Below are 16,860 nucleotides of genomic sequence, written 5' to 3'. Positions count from 1 at the left end.
CTTCTGAAACAGAGAAACTGAGAAATCTGTGAGCCATACTCTAGGTGACACGTTTAGTATTAATGCATATACCTCCGTAATGACTGGGAAAACATGTTTGGTGTTTTTGTACGTGGTTCTTGGAGATCAGAGACACAGTTATAAAGAAAATTAAAGACAACATTTCCCATCCGATGCAAGTTGTCAATACTTCAAGGTACAATACAGTAGAAGTTTTATTGATAAAATATATTGTCCAATAGCTGCTTTCGTCAGAGTACCAAAAGTCTATTGAATTGTTATTAGGGTCAAGTTGCGAGCCGTATTGGATTGATCACAACTTGTACTTTGAAACAAGAAAACGTGGGAAATTTGATGAATAGTTTACGATCTGAATCGCCAAATTAAAACAGTGCAATATAGAATGTAAGAGACGTATTTGCTTTGTTGACTTTAACTTTAGATCAGACGACGAGAACTTGAGCTTTTCACCACATAATACGTCGCCTTATATGCATATCTTCATATTCCAGTTCACAAAACACACGGAACATTTCTTCGTTTTTTTGCATACAAGGCAAATGTTACCAATTTGTGATTTGGTCTTTCTCTAGCACCTCGAGTGGTCATCTGAGAATCAAAACATACGCTAATAACTTCTTTGATGATTAGTTGCCAGTGAATTCAGAGAAAATACTGATTTCAGACAAACGAAAACACTAAGTCTACTTATGATATTGGGATTTATAGCAAATATTCAAAAATATTCTCTTGTCCCATCACAAGAGATCACTTACATAGGGGCATTGTTCAGTTTCAAGAATGATATTGTTGATAGCTTCTTGCATATAATTGATCCTCAATGCACGCCTTTGTATGAGGCCTATCCAATTACATCTACTTCATTACTGGAAACCCGTCATCAGAGATCTCACTTTTCAGTTTCATTTACACAACACCTGAAGGCCATGTATGGTAGTAGATGGACAGAGCAAACACTACCAATGACGAATTATTACACAAGTGGTTGGCAACGGTCACAATAACAAAAGATGCGGGATTTTTGGGTCACATGAACAATAAAAATGTTCAATGTTTTTGGTCTGTTTATTCTAATTGGAAGCTGTAATTCGAACAGTTCAACATTTCCTACTACAGTTACAAAATCAATGTGTTCTGCTCAAATGCGACAACAAAACTCTCGTTCAATGTGTGAACAAACAGGTGGCATCAAGTTGACATTCATTTACTACTAACGGTGTCTATTGAAAATGGCAAAGAACAAAATATGACATTCAGAGCAGCTCATATAGCGGAAACTTTCTGTCAGATGATATGTCTAAAAACAAAATACAACCAATAAGGTGGATACTGAACATAAGTTATTAATACATATGAGTTAGTTCATTTGTCGACTAATGCTGATACCCCTTATGTGGCCAATAAGACATTGGTACACACAACTTCTACAAAAAAAATTAGCAAGTCCAATAAATCTACCAACAAGGCAAAATCTACTATATCAACCAAAAACAACAATTCACCATCTGACTATGTCCCGAATTGTTCAAGCTGATAGCCAGCAGGTTGCTCTCCACATAACAAAAAAAAATGAGGGAAACTAGAAAGCTTCTTAAAGCATTATGGAGACTGGGCACACAGCCAAAATTTGCCTACTTACAACCAGATAATTAATCACCATACCTCCCCACGTAAATTTTCTATAGAAGAAATAATGTAAAAAAAATTAAGGAAAAAAATTAATAAATGTGTACATGTTAAGTAATTCATGTAGGTGGTGTAGTTCCGGTTGGAAGCATCGCCGTAGTCTAAATGGTTTAGTTCAATTGCAAAGTCTGGACTGGTAAAGAAAGTAATATTCCTATGTATATTTATCAGTATATTTATCAGGTGGTAAGTAGAAAACTTAAGAATTTCACTACAAGAGAGCCATCATCAGTCTGTTAAATTTTGAGGATGCGAAGTTGGTTTGGAGAGGGTGACATGTGCGATATGTAATCATATTCAATGCAACTTGCATGAAACACTCACGGATTGACGGACTGTATTTTCTCCGAGTCAATGATTTGGTATCGTACCATATAATATACATGATATACTGGACGTGTTTATTTATGAATAATTTTATTTTGAATGTATCGCGTCTTCTGGTTGGCTGACGTCGTTTTGTTTATCAGTCCATAGACACAATTTTGTTAAGTAACAATGACGTCATTTACCTCGGTTTAAAATGGATTTAAGAATTAAATTATAAGAAATGACTGTAATATTGTGTCTGCCATTTCGAAATAACATAAAAAATGTGGTGCATACTGTAAAAACCCGCATTAGCGAAAACTGACTGGCTGATTTTGATAAATGGTCTTTGAAATTTATTGAAAAGTATATAATGTTAAATCTTTATTCAAATTAAGATAACGAAAACGATTGTCCAATCGTTCAATAGTATATCTAGATTTCAAAAAACCTGGACTTGTTTTACGGACTAAGTTTAATTTGAGACAAACATATATACATTAAGTTTTGAATTTATTATCCATTATATTAATACACACCAATATCCTAGCTGTCTACAGGCTACTTCTGCATCAACATTCTCAAAATTAGTATCACTTACTGTTCCCCATTCACCTTTGTATTTAATTTCTAGTCGTCCTTGATTTTCAACAAAGCCCTCAGTAATACGCAAGTCACCTGCAAAGTAGAATTATATTTACATTTTTCAAATGCAAGATTCATCTTTAAGCATATTTTAGTATCCAATGCTTTTGTTGTATTTCATCTGTATGCTTAGTTATGTGCATTCTAAACATATATTTAGATATATGTATCCAGGGTTAAAGAGTTGTGCATATGGTTATTTAGATACATATTTGCAAAGACAAATGAACTATGTACCTATGTACACACAATATTGAGGTTCGCTGAGCTTGTGTAAATAGATTACACCGTAATGAAAAATATGTATGTATTAGTTTGATGTAAATTTTACCAAGACAGAAGTCATGCTATGTTTTCTTTGTTTCTCAAATGAATAAATGAATGGTTTATCAGTAAACGTCTAGAGGTTATTTAGATTCATATCTAGGAGATAGAGTTATATATATATATATACATGTATGTATGTATGATAACTTAAAAGCTTTAACCAAAATCCCACCTTCATCTCTTGTTGAACAGCTGAGAAAACAATGGATGCCGACATCTTCATGATGACTACAGTGCAATGAATCAGCATTGTATGCACACTGCAATAATGCACTTTCAGCCCCTGTGCAATTTACTTCATTTAACCAAATGGGACATATACCATCATCTATCATATGTGCGGGCTGCATGATTCCTGAACTATGAATACATGAACGATACAAAAGGGTTAGATAATCGGTACCTTTTCTTTCTGGAACCTATATGTATATTCTAAGAAATCATTTAAATGTTCATGTAAATGCAATCAAAGAAAACATTAAAACTATTCATACACATTTGAGACACTAGTCTTGAGAGCTAAAATAATAATCCCGTATGTAAATTCACGTGAAATCTCTATAAAAAAAAGCCAAGGCACTTGACATTATTGATTACAAATTACAATTGCAATTACAAAGCCATAACGGATTCAGGAACCAATTTGAACAGAAATTATATTTAAAACCAAATATAAATTAAGTCTTCAATCATTCATTACGGCACTATTAAAGACAGTATTTTATGGATTCAACTGTTCAATTTATTCGGTTTCGAACGCTATTAATGAAGGTACGACAAGAAAAGTTCTCAGGATGCACCAATTCTATCATGTGTTTTATTTCTTCTTTTTGTAACGTAATTGAATCCCCTGTGCATAAAGTGATCAAACGAAGAGCAATCTGAAGTCAGAAATTACAAATAATATCATTTAGTTACAAATAGTCATGATGATATAAAATAGCATAAGAACAAAATATCTGTGGAAAAAAAATAAGAATATTACAAACGACCAGAATGGCAGTTTGAAAGGATAACATTGGTGATAGATAGTTGAATTGAGTTTCAATGCCACTGTTAGTTCTACTTTGCTATGTTCTGGATGACCTCCTTTTGTAGGAGGAAGCTGGTTTGCCCGAATTGAACCAACAGGTAACAGAACAAATCAGCTAAGTATTCATTCGAATGTACATATTAACAGGCTTTTAGATATGTATTATTTCACTACTTGAACAACTTGTCTACCAATCCCGTTGGTTGAACGATACTATGAAACGATGACAGAAACATGAACATAAAGACGTTATCGTATAAGTATTTATTCTTAAATTGCTAAATTTAAATAGTGTAACACTTGTACTGCATGACTTTGGAAATACATTTCCGAATATCTAAATTTTAAAATAAAAGTAAAACATGTATAATACGATTACAAAGCATCTTAACTTGACAAAGAAAAGTAACCATGTGCTAAAGATGAGAAAAGGATTAAGAGCACAAATGAAAATGCTGATAAAAATTGTATGATGTGTACCAATGCATCGATGTCTCCTATACGATTGGTATTGCTTTATAATATAACATGGACATAAAGTTCGATGACCAAATAGTTTCCCTTGTCTAACTTAGTTGGATATTACAATCTAAATGTCAAATGATAAACCCTATATTGTCTTTCGTTGATTTGGTTATATTAAGGTAAACAAAACAATGAATTGCTTTTCACATGTATCATTCTACTTCAAACGTAATACACACCAAATTCCTAGCTGTCTACAGGCTACTTCTGCATCATTATTATCAAAGTGATAATCACAAACTGTTCCCCATTCACCATACCGGTAGATTTCCAGTCGTCCTTGATTCGCAGTCGAACCCGATAGTATACGCAAGCCACCTGCAAGATCGATTACATAATGTACACTTGATGTGTTAATCGTATATGCAATTGATTATTCGTAAACAGACACTAAATACCTTAGGAAGATGTATGTACAATTTACCTTATAAATATGCAAATATATTCATATTAAAATATTCAGGATCTTTGTGGTACCTTGATTTTGAAACAATTTATCATGGCTGATTTAGCTAATTAACTCGCGCAAAAATTGAAAAAAAGAGCTTTATTCTCTTAAAAACAAAAGAAAAACACTGATTATATCTTCAAATAGCTTACAGTGGTATCCTCAATAAAGAGTTTTTCTTATGACACACCCACTGCATGAAATGATGCATTTATTAGAAAATTATATCCATATAAAAGCTAATATATATTTAAAATTTCAAAATTTATCATTAGTATAATCCATTTGAAAATATCTTATTTACACCGTATTTACTTTAAGTTTAATATAACCAATAAACTTTTAAGAATAAACCCAATTTACATATACTTTTAAAGTTGTATAAATCTAAAATTTATTTTCTTTTAAATTACAGTAAACCTATTTAAACGAAAAATTTAAATTAGGGAAAATTTAAGTAAATTTAATAAAATTAGAAATTTAAAGCAGAACAAATGTCTTTATTTTTCTGATTTAAACCATTTACTGTGAATTAAATTTAAAGTTTACAAATGCAATAATTAAAATAAACTTTTTATATACTAAATTAAATATTGTTAAATTTTCGTAAATTTGAAAATTATTCATATGTAATTGCCATTAAATTTAATATTTAATATCAATTTATTACCCGCAATAAACTGTTCCAAATGTTCTAAGTAACTTCTTTCTTCCTTTTTTTTTTGTTTGTTTGTTTGTTTGTTTGTTTGTTTGTTTGTTCGTTTTTGGTTTTTTTTCGATTGTTGTAAGCATTAAAAAGGGGAAAGGGTGTGTGCAAATATGTTGATAGTTTGATGATTTACAAATCTACAAGATTCACAATTAACAAGAGTGTTTGTATTTTTATAAAGATGGTTAGGTGAGACTTAGGCCATAACCTTATGCACAAATTTGCTGTACCATATGGCTGTAAAAGTTTCAAGCTTCAGGTGTATCTTGACTTGCTACATGCCTTTATGTCATTTATCGTTTTTTGTTCCGTAATGAGGTAAAAAGAAAAAAAAGAACTGCATTTTGCTTCTAATATTCTAAACGCTAAAAAACGTTACAAAGGACACCGGCACTTTGACTCAGCAAAAGGTAATTCGATCAATCAGTAATCAGAAGACTCTGGACTATGAATCTTAGAAAAGACTGCCCTGAGAATATTTTCACACCAAACAATTAGAATCACGAAATTGCAACGATAAACACAAAAATCGAGCAGCACACCTATATCATATTCCCGATACTCAAGAAGTACATTTTGCAATATAAAACTCTGAAATTATATGTTTCTTATTTACACAAGAAGCCCCGGGAAACAAGTTATTTACAAGTATAAATAATAAAGTAAATACATTTTATGTGGTCATATTCTTTATTATGCACATTCAAATAGCTACATGTTTGAAGAAGTGTTACATATTCGGCATCACATTCTGATCAAACCTTATTTTGATAAATAAAAATCTAGACAAACTGAAAACGTGTTCTGTATACTTCTATATTCATTTTTTACATTAAATTTAGGATTTCTTTTTTACGAGAAGTCAGCGTATTGATGACATGTACATATATGTTCATTATTCGCCATACCCTGTTCCTCGTGAGAAGGGGCATCCAGGATAAGCAAATCTATTTATAAAAACCACAAAAATAAATGTAAAGAATTTTGTGAATTGATTAATAGTTTTAGTGGACAAAAATAATAAGACAAAACAAATGAATAACAAATCACAATCAATGACATACACATGCTACATTTCATTTAAAAATAAACATGTACATTATTGAAAAAATAAGCGAACAAAAGTTTACAAAACATAAACAATTGTGTACAAAAGTGAAAATATGTTTGTGTGCGGCGCGTGCGTGTCAATACGCCGCTTCCCTATCCCACCAAGCATATCAAATGGTTTTAAGTTAAAGGAGAATGACCCGTGTTTCTTTACATGTTTAGCTGAAACTGAATATAAACACAATTTAACAAAATAAAACGAGACGGCAACATAAGTTCAAATTAATTCGTCGTAATAAGTTAAACAAGACCATATATGTATGCCAAAATGTTTATTAGTACATATACATGTATCTGAAATGACTGATGGTCAAAACTCCATGTCACCTTAGCCAAACATCCACTCCAGTCCCTTGGGCTTTTTGGGACACGGTCTATCTGATGGCTCCCCGACTGTTCTTTTGGATTTTAATCTCTTCCCCTGAGCGTTTAACGTACGATCGTATTTTCTATCCAAACGCTGTATCAGCTGTTTAAACTCCGTCGACACCCACGACATAGGACGTGTAACGAAGATAGAATCGTCCTCAGAATCGGAATCTTCTGAGGACATGGTTTCAATCTCCAATGCTTTAATGAACCTTTCCTCCTCCTTTGGATCAATTTTTCTTTCTTTTAGGGTTCTTCTTCGGTTGATAAGTTTCTGAAAAAAAAGACACATATGTACAGTATACCTTAAATGTTAAACTCAGAAGATGGTGAAATAAAAATTTAAATAAATACCACATGATGTATAATTTGGATTATTTCCCTTGCATTACTATCAACAAACGAAATTGAAATCGCTATAAATAACGAATAATTAAGTATTGGTACCTTGTACAGTTGTTTTCGTATATAGCATAGGCGTATCATGGGGGTCCCTTAACTCGGATTAAAAAATACAGTGGGATTTTAGGGTAAAATGGGTCCGCCCTCTTTAACAGATTTTAAAAAAGGCGTTCTCCTTTTATTCCGAAAAATCCGGACCCGTCTCTGAATAAGCGATTTGTTAAAATGGTAATTTTCTCATTTACAAAAAAATATATACAGATGAAAACCATGAATTAACCATAATATACGGAAAAGTTACATGAACCTTCAAATCTCTTAATCAAACTGCCTACAACAAATTGATTACGTTTAATTCATTTGAACTCATCAAAAGCATCAAACATCTCCTTACTGTTATATAAGTTTCAATGTGTCTTTAATCAATCTTTATTGAAATTCCTATCTTAAGAATAATTATCACCGATGTTTATTCCTAATCCAGATGACTTAAACTGTCTCAAGTGTTAATTCAGCACATACCCTGTGTTTTCGGCCATAGAGAACCATTTTTCTATTATGTTCTTCCTTTTTCCCTGTTAACTCCATTATCTCCTTCTGTTTAACAGAATTGAAATACGTTTCAATCCCACCTGCAGAAAAAGAAAGAACTATGTGAAAATATCAAACCTAAAATTAATACTTCACTGCCAAAGCCTTAATGAAATAACAAAAAAAAAACAACAGAATAACGCCTCGAAAACCTGTACAGTTTGAATGATAGGTCCATATATGTTACTCATTGATACACAAACTGAGGAGGGTTGGGATCCCGCCAACATTTCAGGAGCCAGTGATTCATTTGATTTTCGTTTGTGTATATGTTACATATTTGTTTTTTGTTCATTTTCTGTACATAAATTAGGCTGTTAGTTTTCTCGTTTGAATTGTTATACATTGTCATTTCGGGGCCTTTTATAGCTGATTATGCGGTATGGGCCTTGCTCATTGTTGAAGTCCGTACGGTAACCTATAGTTGTTAATTTCTGTGTCATTTTTGTCTTTTTTATATGAAGATACATTTTGATTTTAATTCTAAAATATGTAGATATAATCACCAATAAAATTATATCAGATATAATTTATATACATATATATGGTGTGTACAATTGTTTCGTAAAAAACACTGCAAACCTTTAGAAGAATAATAGAAGATTTTTTTTTTTAAATTAAGACGCAAACAAACGCTTTCAACGACAGCTTTGGAAAAATTCTCAATGATATTCGAACATGCATATACTGATTAAAAAGTAAGTACATAAATAAAAAAAAAAGGAAAGGAACTGCGCTTCTATTGCTGTTAACCATCTCGACATCAAAGTGATGCCTTCAAGACAGAGCTATAGCCGAATCTGAGGCAAAATCTTACTTCAAGTTTGAAACGGACCTTTTTTTTTTTAACCAAATGACGGTCACGTGCCACATCTCAGAATTAAAAAAAGCGATGTAGTAATTACAATTAATCAATTAGGGTAAAGAAAGAAATTGGATACTGTCATAAATTGACGGTCATTTGATATTCATGGAGGAATTTGGGATTGGTCGAATCATTCTTTTTACTTTTTACTAAGCGCGTTTATTTGATATTGTTTTTGTTTGTTTTTGTTATTTTGTTTGTTTTGGTGTTTGGTTGGATTTTTTTTGGGAAAAAAAGGGGGGGGGTCGTTCAAAAACACGTAATTCCCAATCCAATTGTTCAATTACCAGTTCAAGAAATCTTTCAATATCATCATGTATAGATATTTGACGGTTAAAAAAGAGACTGATTTATTATGATACATGCTTTTATCATTCATATACATTTGATATTTGATGATTATTTTCCTTTTTCTATCTTTCAGTAAATTAAGGTCGCATATTCAGAAGTGCGTAATCATCTCCCTTTATTCATTTGATTATATTATGTACAATAATCAAGTTGAAAAAAATCAAAATGTTTTTCATTTTACAATAAAAATTGTAACAGATGTTAAAAAAAAAATAATAAAATATTTAAGGAACCGAGTTTTTTTCTAAAAAAAATATTCTGGTCAAGCAGATGTAAAGAAAAATTGAAAAAAAATATTGATAGCGTAAAGTGGGGGGGGGGAGGAATCCGACTCATACAAAAAAACATCTCCCCTCCCTTTGAAGTTAAATGGTTGCTCCCTAAACACAAGTGTTACAAAGTTTACCATTACGAAATTAAAGGGATCGCTAACTTCATTTTGTTTTTATTGTATACAATAGAACACATCCGCGATATCACAGGTCCGTGACTGAATTAAAGTATATAACTATGTGCAAGCCTTATTTTAGCCTGAATTTTTAGTATTGGTATTGTAATCTGAAAAAGTCATGCTGATTATAATATGCACAGTTTTCTATGCTTTCAAAATCTTTCTTGTTTGAACTTTTCGAACTGGAACTTATCAATTATGGTAATAAGATAAGATAAGAATTTTATTAATCTAACCAAGAACATATAAAGGGCATCATTTTACAACAAACAATATTATGACAATATGATTGGTAATTAATTATGTGGAAAACAAAAGGGTCTGGAATGGTTAATCAACTTAAGTGTCTTATATTAGCTATATATAAACATTTGAAGGACGCCTCCGGGTGCGCCATAGACGGATCAAGAGGGGGAGTCAGGGGGGCCGGGCCCCCCTTTCATGGGGGAAAATTTGGTTGATTATGAAGGAAATCACTGAAGCATGGCTGGACCCCCCCCCCTTTTTAGGTCAGTCAGCGCCCCCCCCCCCCCCCCCCCCCTCCCTTTATGAAAAGTTATGGATCCGCCACTGTGCGGGAGTTTCTCGCTGCATTGAAGACCTATAGGTGACCTTCTGCTGTTGAAACAATTGAAGAGGTGTTTGGCCAAAGTGAAGTTAAAACATATCAAAATCCATCTATAAGGGCTACTTTGTCCAAGGGAATTGAATCCTACGTTTCTTCGTAATTTGTATGTAAACAACCTATTTTAAATTATCGATTTTTTGTTGCCAGTGACAAATATTTCATGAATGTTCCGGAACAAATTAGCAATAAATGCAACAGGGAGAGAGTGTGCATAATGAAGACATAAAACCTTCCAATTAGTTTAATTGAGGTCTGGAGCTGGCGTATGGCAGTAACTGCTAGCCTTATATATAGTAGTCCTTTGTTTATTTATTATTAGCATTGTCATTTTGATTAGTTTCTTTTGTTTCCTATTCTGACATAGGACTTGTATTTCCTTTTCTGTTTACTCTTCGTATTACTGTGTGTTTTTCATTCTTTATTGGCTACAGTTATAGGGGAGGGTTGTGATCTCACGAAACATGTTTAACCCCGCCGCATTTGTGCGCCTGTCCCAATTCAGGAGCCTCTGTCCTTTTTATGATTGTATGATTTTAATTTTAGTTCATTGTTAAATTTCGGAGTTTAGTAGGACGTCTATAATCACTGAACCAGTACACTTTTTTTGTCTAGGGGCCAGCTGAAGCACGCCTAGCACAACGTTCATTGCGACGCTATACATTAAGTATTCCTTCCGTATCATTTCTTGGAACTGAAATAAATCATAAAAGGCAATATAGTATCGTCATGCAATCGATAAAAAAAGAAAACAAAACGTTTAAAGTTGCATGCGACCGAAGCGCTCTTTCTGGATCTACCTTCACCAGGAACGTCAAAAAGGCGAATAATACTATTTGGTTTATTGCGAGTTGGTCAGTTTTCACTTATACTTCTAGATGTTGGGCACTGGGAACACCAAATAGCTCTAAATTATTTATCTCAAACGCTAACCTTATATAAGAGATTTAAATCAACTTATTTGATTCCGGTTTAAATAGTTTTTTTTTTTGATAGATGCACAACCTTAAAATTTCAGGATACTGTTATCCCATGTGATGTCTAATATGTTTCATAAAAAAACCGACTTCTTCTTTTCATTATTTATTTTGTAATTAAAAATGATTTGATATATTTCGTGCTATTTATTTATAACTAAGAATGATTGTTATCAGAGCCGTGTTTACATCAGTGTTTACAGCCTCTTTTCGCCCCTTTTCTAATTTTGATATTTTAATCAAAAATTTAAAAAATCAAACTTTCAAAAAGTGAAATAATCAAAATTGAACGTTAGGTTTAGTATTTTAAAAGTTTGATCAAATTCCTAAACTATCAAATTTATAAACGATATTTAGAATTTTAATATTTTAATAATTTGGTTAAAATTTCAAAATTTCAAAACTTTTACACAATTTGAAATTTTGATATTTTAAAACTTTGATCAAAATTCCAAAAATCTAAAATTTCAACACTTTTTAAAACTTTGAATTGATAAGTGTTAGACCCCGTTCACGCTAGGACATTTTTATCGATTTAAACTAGACCGGTTCACTTTAGATCGGTTTAAGGGCTAATGTGAACGCATTGAATCGATCTTCAATTGGTCTAAAGTAAAACACCAAAAGAGGTAGTTTAGTTTGAATCGATCTAAAGTAAACCGATCTTACTTTAGATGTGAACGCAGAGATCGGTTTAAACTAGTACGATTGAATCGAAAATAACGTATGCGCATGTATAGCGGCAAAACTATCTCAGAGGTTCGTTGTTTAACCCATATTTCTCTGTTAAAAGACCTTTAAAACAAACTGTAAACATGTTGTCTTCGCCATAGCATAGATTTGCGAAATCTGTATCTTCTTTTCTTATGTTGATTTTTGTTTGTTTGCAGGAACCGCAGTATTTCCGGCGTCGTGTTGTAACTTCGTTGCTACAGTTATTTTTTTCAAAATTAAAGAAAACTGCAATAACACCAGTATCAAAATTTTAAATTGTGATTCAAGAGAACAATAACTTTATCCATGTTTTCCCCAAGTGTGTGTATCAGTGTATCAGCACATGAATTTGATAAATCAGTTCTATTTATACACAGTGTTTACATTTTTACGGGCAAAAAGGTTAGATCGATTGCGTTTTTAATTGTAGTGTGAACGCTGTGGTTCAGATTAGACCGATAGAGATCGATATGATTAAAGATAATGTGAACGCTAACTGGTTTTATTTTGATCGATTCAAATTAGATCGATAAAAACAAATGCTAGTGTGAACAGGGTCTTTCACGGACCCCTGTTATCTAATCTTATCAGATTAAGTAATTACACCCATTAATTTTATTCAGTTGGAATGCAAATGCTGACTATTACGGTTTTTTGACAACCTTGACTGGCTATAAAGCCCTTGCACAAGTTTAATACCTTTTTATCAATATGCATTATGATTTGATGAGGAAAAGGGTCTTCAAATTATTCAGAAAAACAGAAAAAAATGTATTTTATTTTCTGTACTTTCCAGGTATGCATGTATATGTTACGGACCATGTTAAGTTTGTATGGCGCGGGAATAGTGTCAAAATCGTGTTTTAATGCAATCGCATAAATCATTTATGCGATTGCGTAATTCAATCGCATAAATAATTATGCGATGGCATAAATGGCGTCCTATGCAATCGCCTGATTAATTTTTCAATTGCACAATTTTATTTATGCAATTGCATAATTATTTATGCTATCGCATTTTTATAAATGCAATCCCAAAAATGTTTATGCAATCGCATAATTAAATTTACGGTATGGCAAAAATGATCGCATTGTCCAATGAAAATCTTCTTTATATATTGAATTCAGGGTGAAATTTTCGGAACAACTTTCTACAATCTAACGAAACTGTCATTTTCTTTCATTGGGGGGAGGGAGGCAGCAGGGGAATATTTCTGATTTTTCGTCATGTCCCTACTTTTGAAGAATGAAAATTAATTCAAGACCCCTTTATATAGAAATTAAAATTAACCCCCCCCCCCCCCCCCAAAAAAAAAATGTATAGATACTTTTATTTCTTATTAATAGCAAAAATACAAACATACAACTTCTATTCATATTATTATCGTCCAATAAAATTTTGCATCAGTAGTCCAGGCGCGGATCTAGAACCTTGAGTTCTGACGGGAAAATTGGGGCACCATGAAACCAAATTGGAATATTTATTTAAAGATGTATATATGCGAGTGTAGGTGGTAATGATGGAAGGGGGTCAGATTATCGTTTCTAAAGTTCAATATCTGATATTGTTAGCATTTCAATTGGTCTCTATAATATTCGTCCTAAACATGCATGACATATTTGCTACTGGACGTTAAGCACCCAACAATCAATCAATCTATTTTCATATTTCATCACATCTTTATTCTGTTACATTTGTATATTTTTTGGTCTCATTATTCTCTCCTTTATAAACCCTATTCATGTCCTTATAAATGGTGACCGATAGACAGCCTCATACATGAACATGGTAATTGAAAGAGGAAAAATATACTGTCATAATTACTGTATACTTGGACATAGATAAATATATTAGTCTCAGATTGTGTAATAAAATAAGTCTCAGGAAAATACAATAGCTTTGTATTAATAATTATATTAGACAATAATTGGTAATGTAAGGATTTTGTTATGAAGACATATCCCATATATCCCATATATCGATACTAAAATTCTTGGCACTACATATTTATTTGTAATTATAAAAAAAAATTACGGATATGATTGCCATTGAGTAAACTTTCCACAAGAGACCAAATGACACAGAAATTAAGAGCTATGGGTCACCATACGGCCTTCAACAATGAGAAAAGCTTATACCACGTAATCAGCTATAAAAGGCCCCGACTTTACAAATACAATACAATTCAAACGAGAAAACTAACGACCTTATTTTTGTACAAAAAATGATTGAAAAAACAAATATGTAACTAATCAACAAACGACAACCACTGAATTACAGGCTCCTGACTTGGGACAGGCACATTCATACAGAATGTGGCGGGGTTAAACATGTAAGCGGATAAACCCTCCCCTAAACTGGAACAATGATGCAACAGTACAATTAACATAAGTTCGTTTTCTTTATTGCATCTTTAAACACACAACTTATCAGTTGTCGTTTGAACAGCATAAGCAAACATACGACATGAAAATAACACCAGCAAGCCTCACAATTGCTCTCGACATTGACACAAATGGCCTTGTATATGGGTTAATATCCATGGTTATAGAGATAAAAAAAATCAGTTTAAGCTCATTTGGATGGTTTTTTCATCTAACTTAGTGTCAAACAGGGTTACCAAGGCCTCTAGTTCAACATTTACTATGACAAAACAAAACGGGATGGGCGATCTGGGTACTTTAGCAACTTAAGTACTCTAACATTATGTTCACGATTGAAGGGTACATAAATCTTTGAATAAATGAAAATATGAGACTTTAGTTTTCCATTTCTTTTAAATTTTTGCAGTGATTTCATCTGAATTCAATTTATATTTGAAAATGCTTCGATAAAAAGTGTATTTCCCTATTTATTATTTTACAAATAACCAATGTACATTAAAATAATATTACTCTGTTTCTTAATATTTACACTGAGAAGTAAAGCTGTCTTTATTTTTTCAGCGAGAATGTCAAAAAGAGACCAGCCTGTGTCAACGGCTCATTTGGAATTTCAGAGGAAACGAGGAAAGAAGGAATGTCCTGGTTGTAATGACATATTTGGGAAGCAGCATTTCGAAAATCATCGGCTTAAATATTATAATAACAGTATATGGCACTGTAGTAGTAAGACATTGAAAAGTCAGGAAACTTCGATAGATGACAACCAAGAAACAGCAAGCCCCGATTTGGCATCATCAGCTGATGAAAATGACCGACCATTAATTTCTATTATAAAGGCAAAATTAAAAAGTAACTTGCAGGCGCTTAACCACGACTCAGATGAATCCGACAGCGAAGAAGAAGAAATTTGGGACAATGTAACGATCGCAGACATTGATTCTGATTTCAACACAGGAGACGATGCACGTCAATTTCAGACTATAATCGGTGATCATGACAGTAGCCGCTCAAATATGCCTTCCCTTTTAATGTCCTTATTGATTTTTGTTTGTACATGGCAGGCCTGTCACATTATTCCAGATATAGCAATCCAGCGTTTGCTCTCATTTTTAAGCGATTTTTTCAATGCTTTGTCTGCAGAAAATGTTGCAATTGCAACAACATCAGCTGCTTTTCCTGCTTCTGTATACAAATTATATAGAGATATCGGTTTCAAGAAAGATAATTTTACTAAATATGTCATATGCAAGAAGTGTTACAAATTATATGATTACGAAGACTGTATGCACATTATCGAGGGTCAACAAGTCTCAAAAACCTGTCAGAATATTCGCTTCCCAAATCATCCACAGATCGGAAGGAGAAAAGTATGTGGAGAACTTCTTTTGAAAGTTGTTCAGCTGCAAAGGAACAGAAAGCTGTATCCTTATAAAACATTTTGTTATAAGTCTTTGGAATCTTCAGTTTCAAGTCTTGTCCACCTTCCTGAATTTGAAAAGAACTGTGAAAAATGGAGATCAAGACGACAAGAAGAAGGTTTTTTTGCAGATGTTTACGATGGACGAATTTGGAAAGAATTCCAAGGTACAGAGAAAAACAACTTTTTGTGTAGCGAGAGACATTATGGATTAATGATAAACTTGGACTGGTTCCAGCCATATGAGCATGTTCAGTATTCTGTAGGTGTTATGTACGCTGTAATTTTAAATTTACCAAGAAACGAACGTTTTAAGTTAGAAAATGTCGTTCTCATCGGTATAATACCGGATATGGGAAAAGAACCAAGTCTACAAACATTCCTTGACCCACTTATAGATGAACTCAAAAGTGTATGGATACACGGTTTTTCGTCGAATTCTTTTCAAAGTAAAAAGGATAAACAGAATTTCAAGTTAGCATTGATGTGTTTCGGCTGCGATATTCCTGCAACAAGGAAAGTATGTGGATTTTTAGGCCATGGCGCTACCTTAGGATGCTCCAAATGCATGAAAACATTTCCTGGTGATATCGGTAGGAAAATATATGGTGGTTTTGACGTTGAAAATTGGATACCCCGGGATTTAATTCATCAGCGACAGTTGGTTCATCTCATAAGACATGCAAAAACACAAACAGAAAAAGACAGTCTAGAAAGCAAATACGGTCTCAGATATTCTCCCCTTTGGGATCTGGAGTACTTTGATCCAATCAGGATGTCAATTATAGACCCGATGCATAATCTTTACCAGGGAACAGCGAAGAAATTAATTAAAATTTGGTTGGAATTGAAAATTTTGCTACCAGAAGAATTGAAAACGGTACAGGAAAGGGTAGACTC

The 16,860-nt window shown here is 32.8% G+C and overlaps 2 protein-coding genes across 2 annotated transcripts in view; both read right to left on the bottom strand.

Moving 5' to 3' along the window:
• The window catches only part of LOC139497596 (neurotrypsin-like), a 30,035-nt gene that overhangs the window by 5,052 nt on the left and 8,123 nt on the right, over window positions 1–16,860 (bottom strand). Inside the window, exons 3-5 of the mRNA XM_071285830.1 lie at window positions 4,726–4,864; window positions 3,161–3,348; window positions 2,575–2,694 (exon numbers count right to left, since the gene is read on the bottom strand). Coding sequence (XP_071141931.1) covers window positions 2,575–2,694; window positions 3,161–3,348; window positions 4,726–4,864 — 447 coding nt within the window. The remainder of the gene's footprint in view (window positions 1–2,574; window positions 2,695–3,160; window positions 3,349–4,725; window positions 4,865–16,860) is intronic.
• Window positions 6,375–8,213, bottom strand: LOC139498365 (uncharacterized; the record flags this gene model as incomplete). The annotated part of the gene is given in 2 exon segments (XM_071286747.1): window positions 6,375–7,456; window positions 8,107–8,213. Coding segments are annotated over 2 exon segments (422 nt in total), but the record flags the coding sequence as incomplete, so codon positions are not given.

This window comes from Mytilus edulis, chromosome 12 (genome assembly GCF_963676685.1).
Source record: "Mytilus edulis chromosome 12, xbMytEdul2.2, whole genome shotgun sequence".
NCBI classification, from domain to species: Eukaryota; Metazoa; Mollusca; class Bivalvia; order Mytilida; family Mytilidae; genus Mytilus; species Mytilus edulis.
The sequence above is the reverse complement of the archived record's forward strand: the minus strand, read 5'-3'. Positions and strand labels throughout refer to the sequence as shown.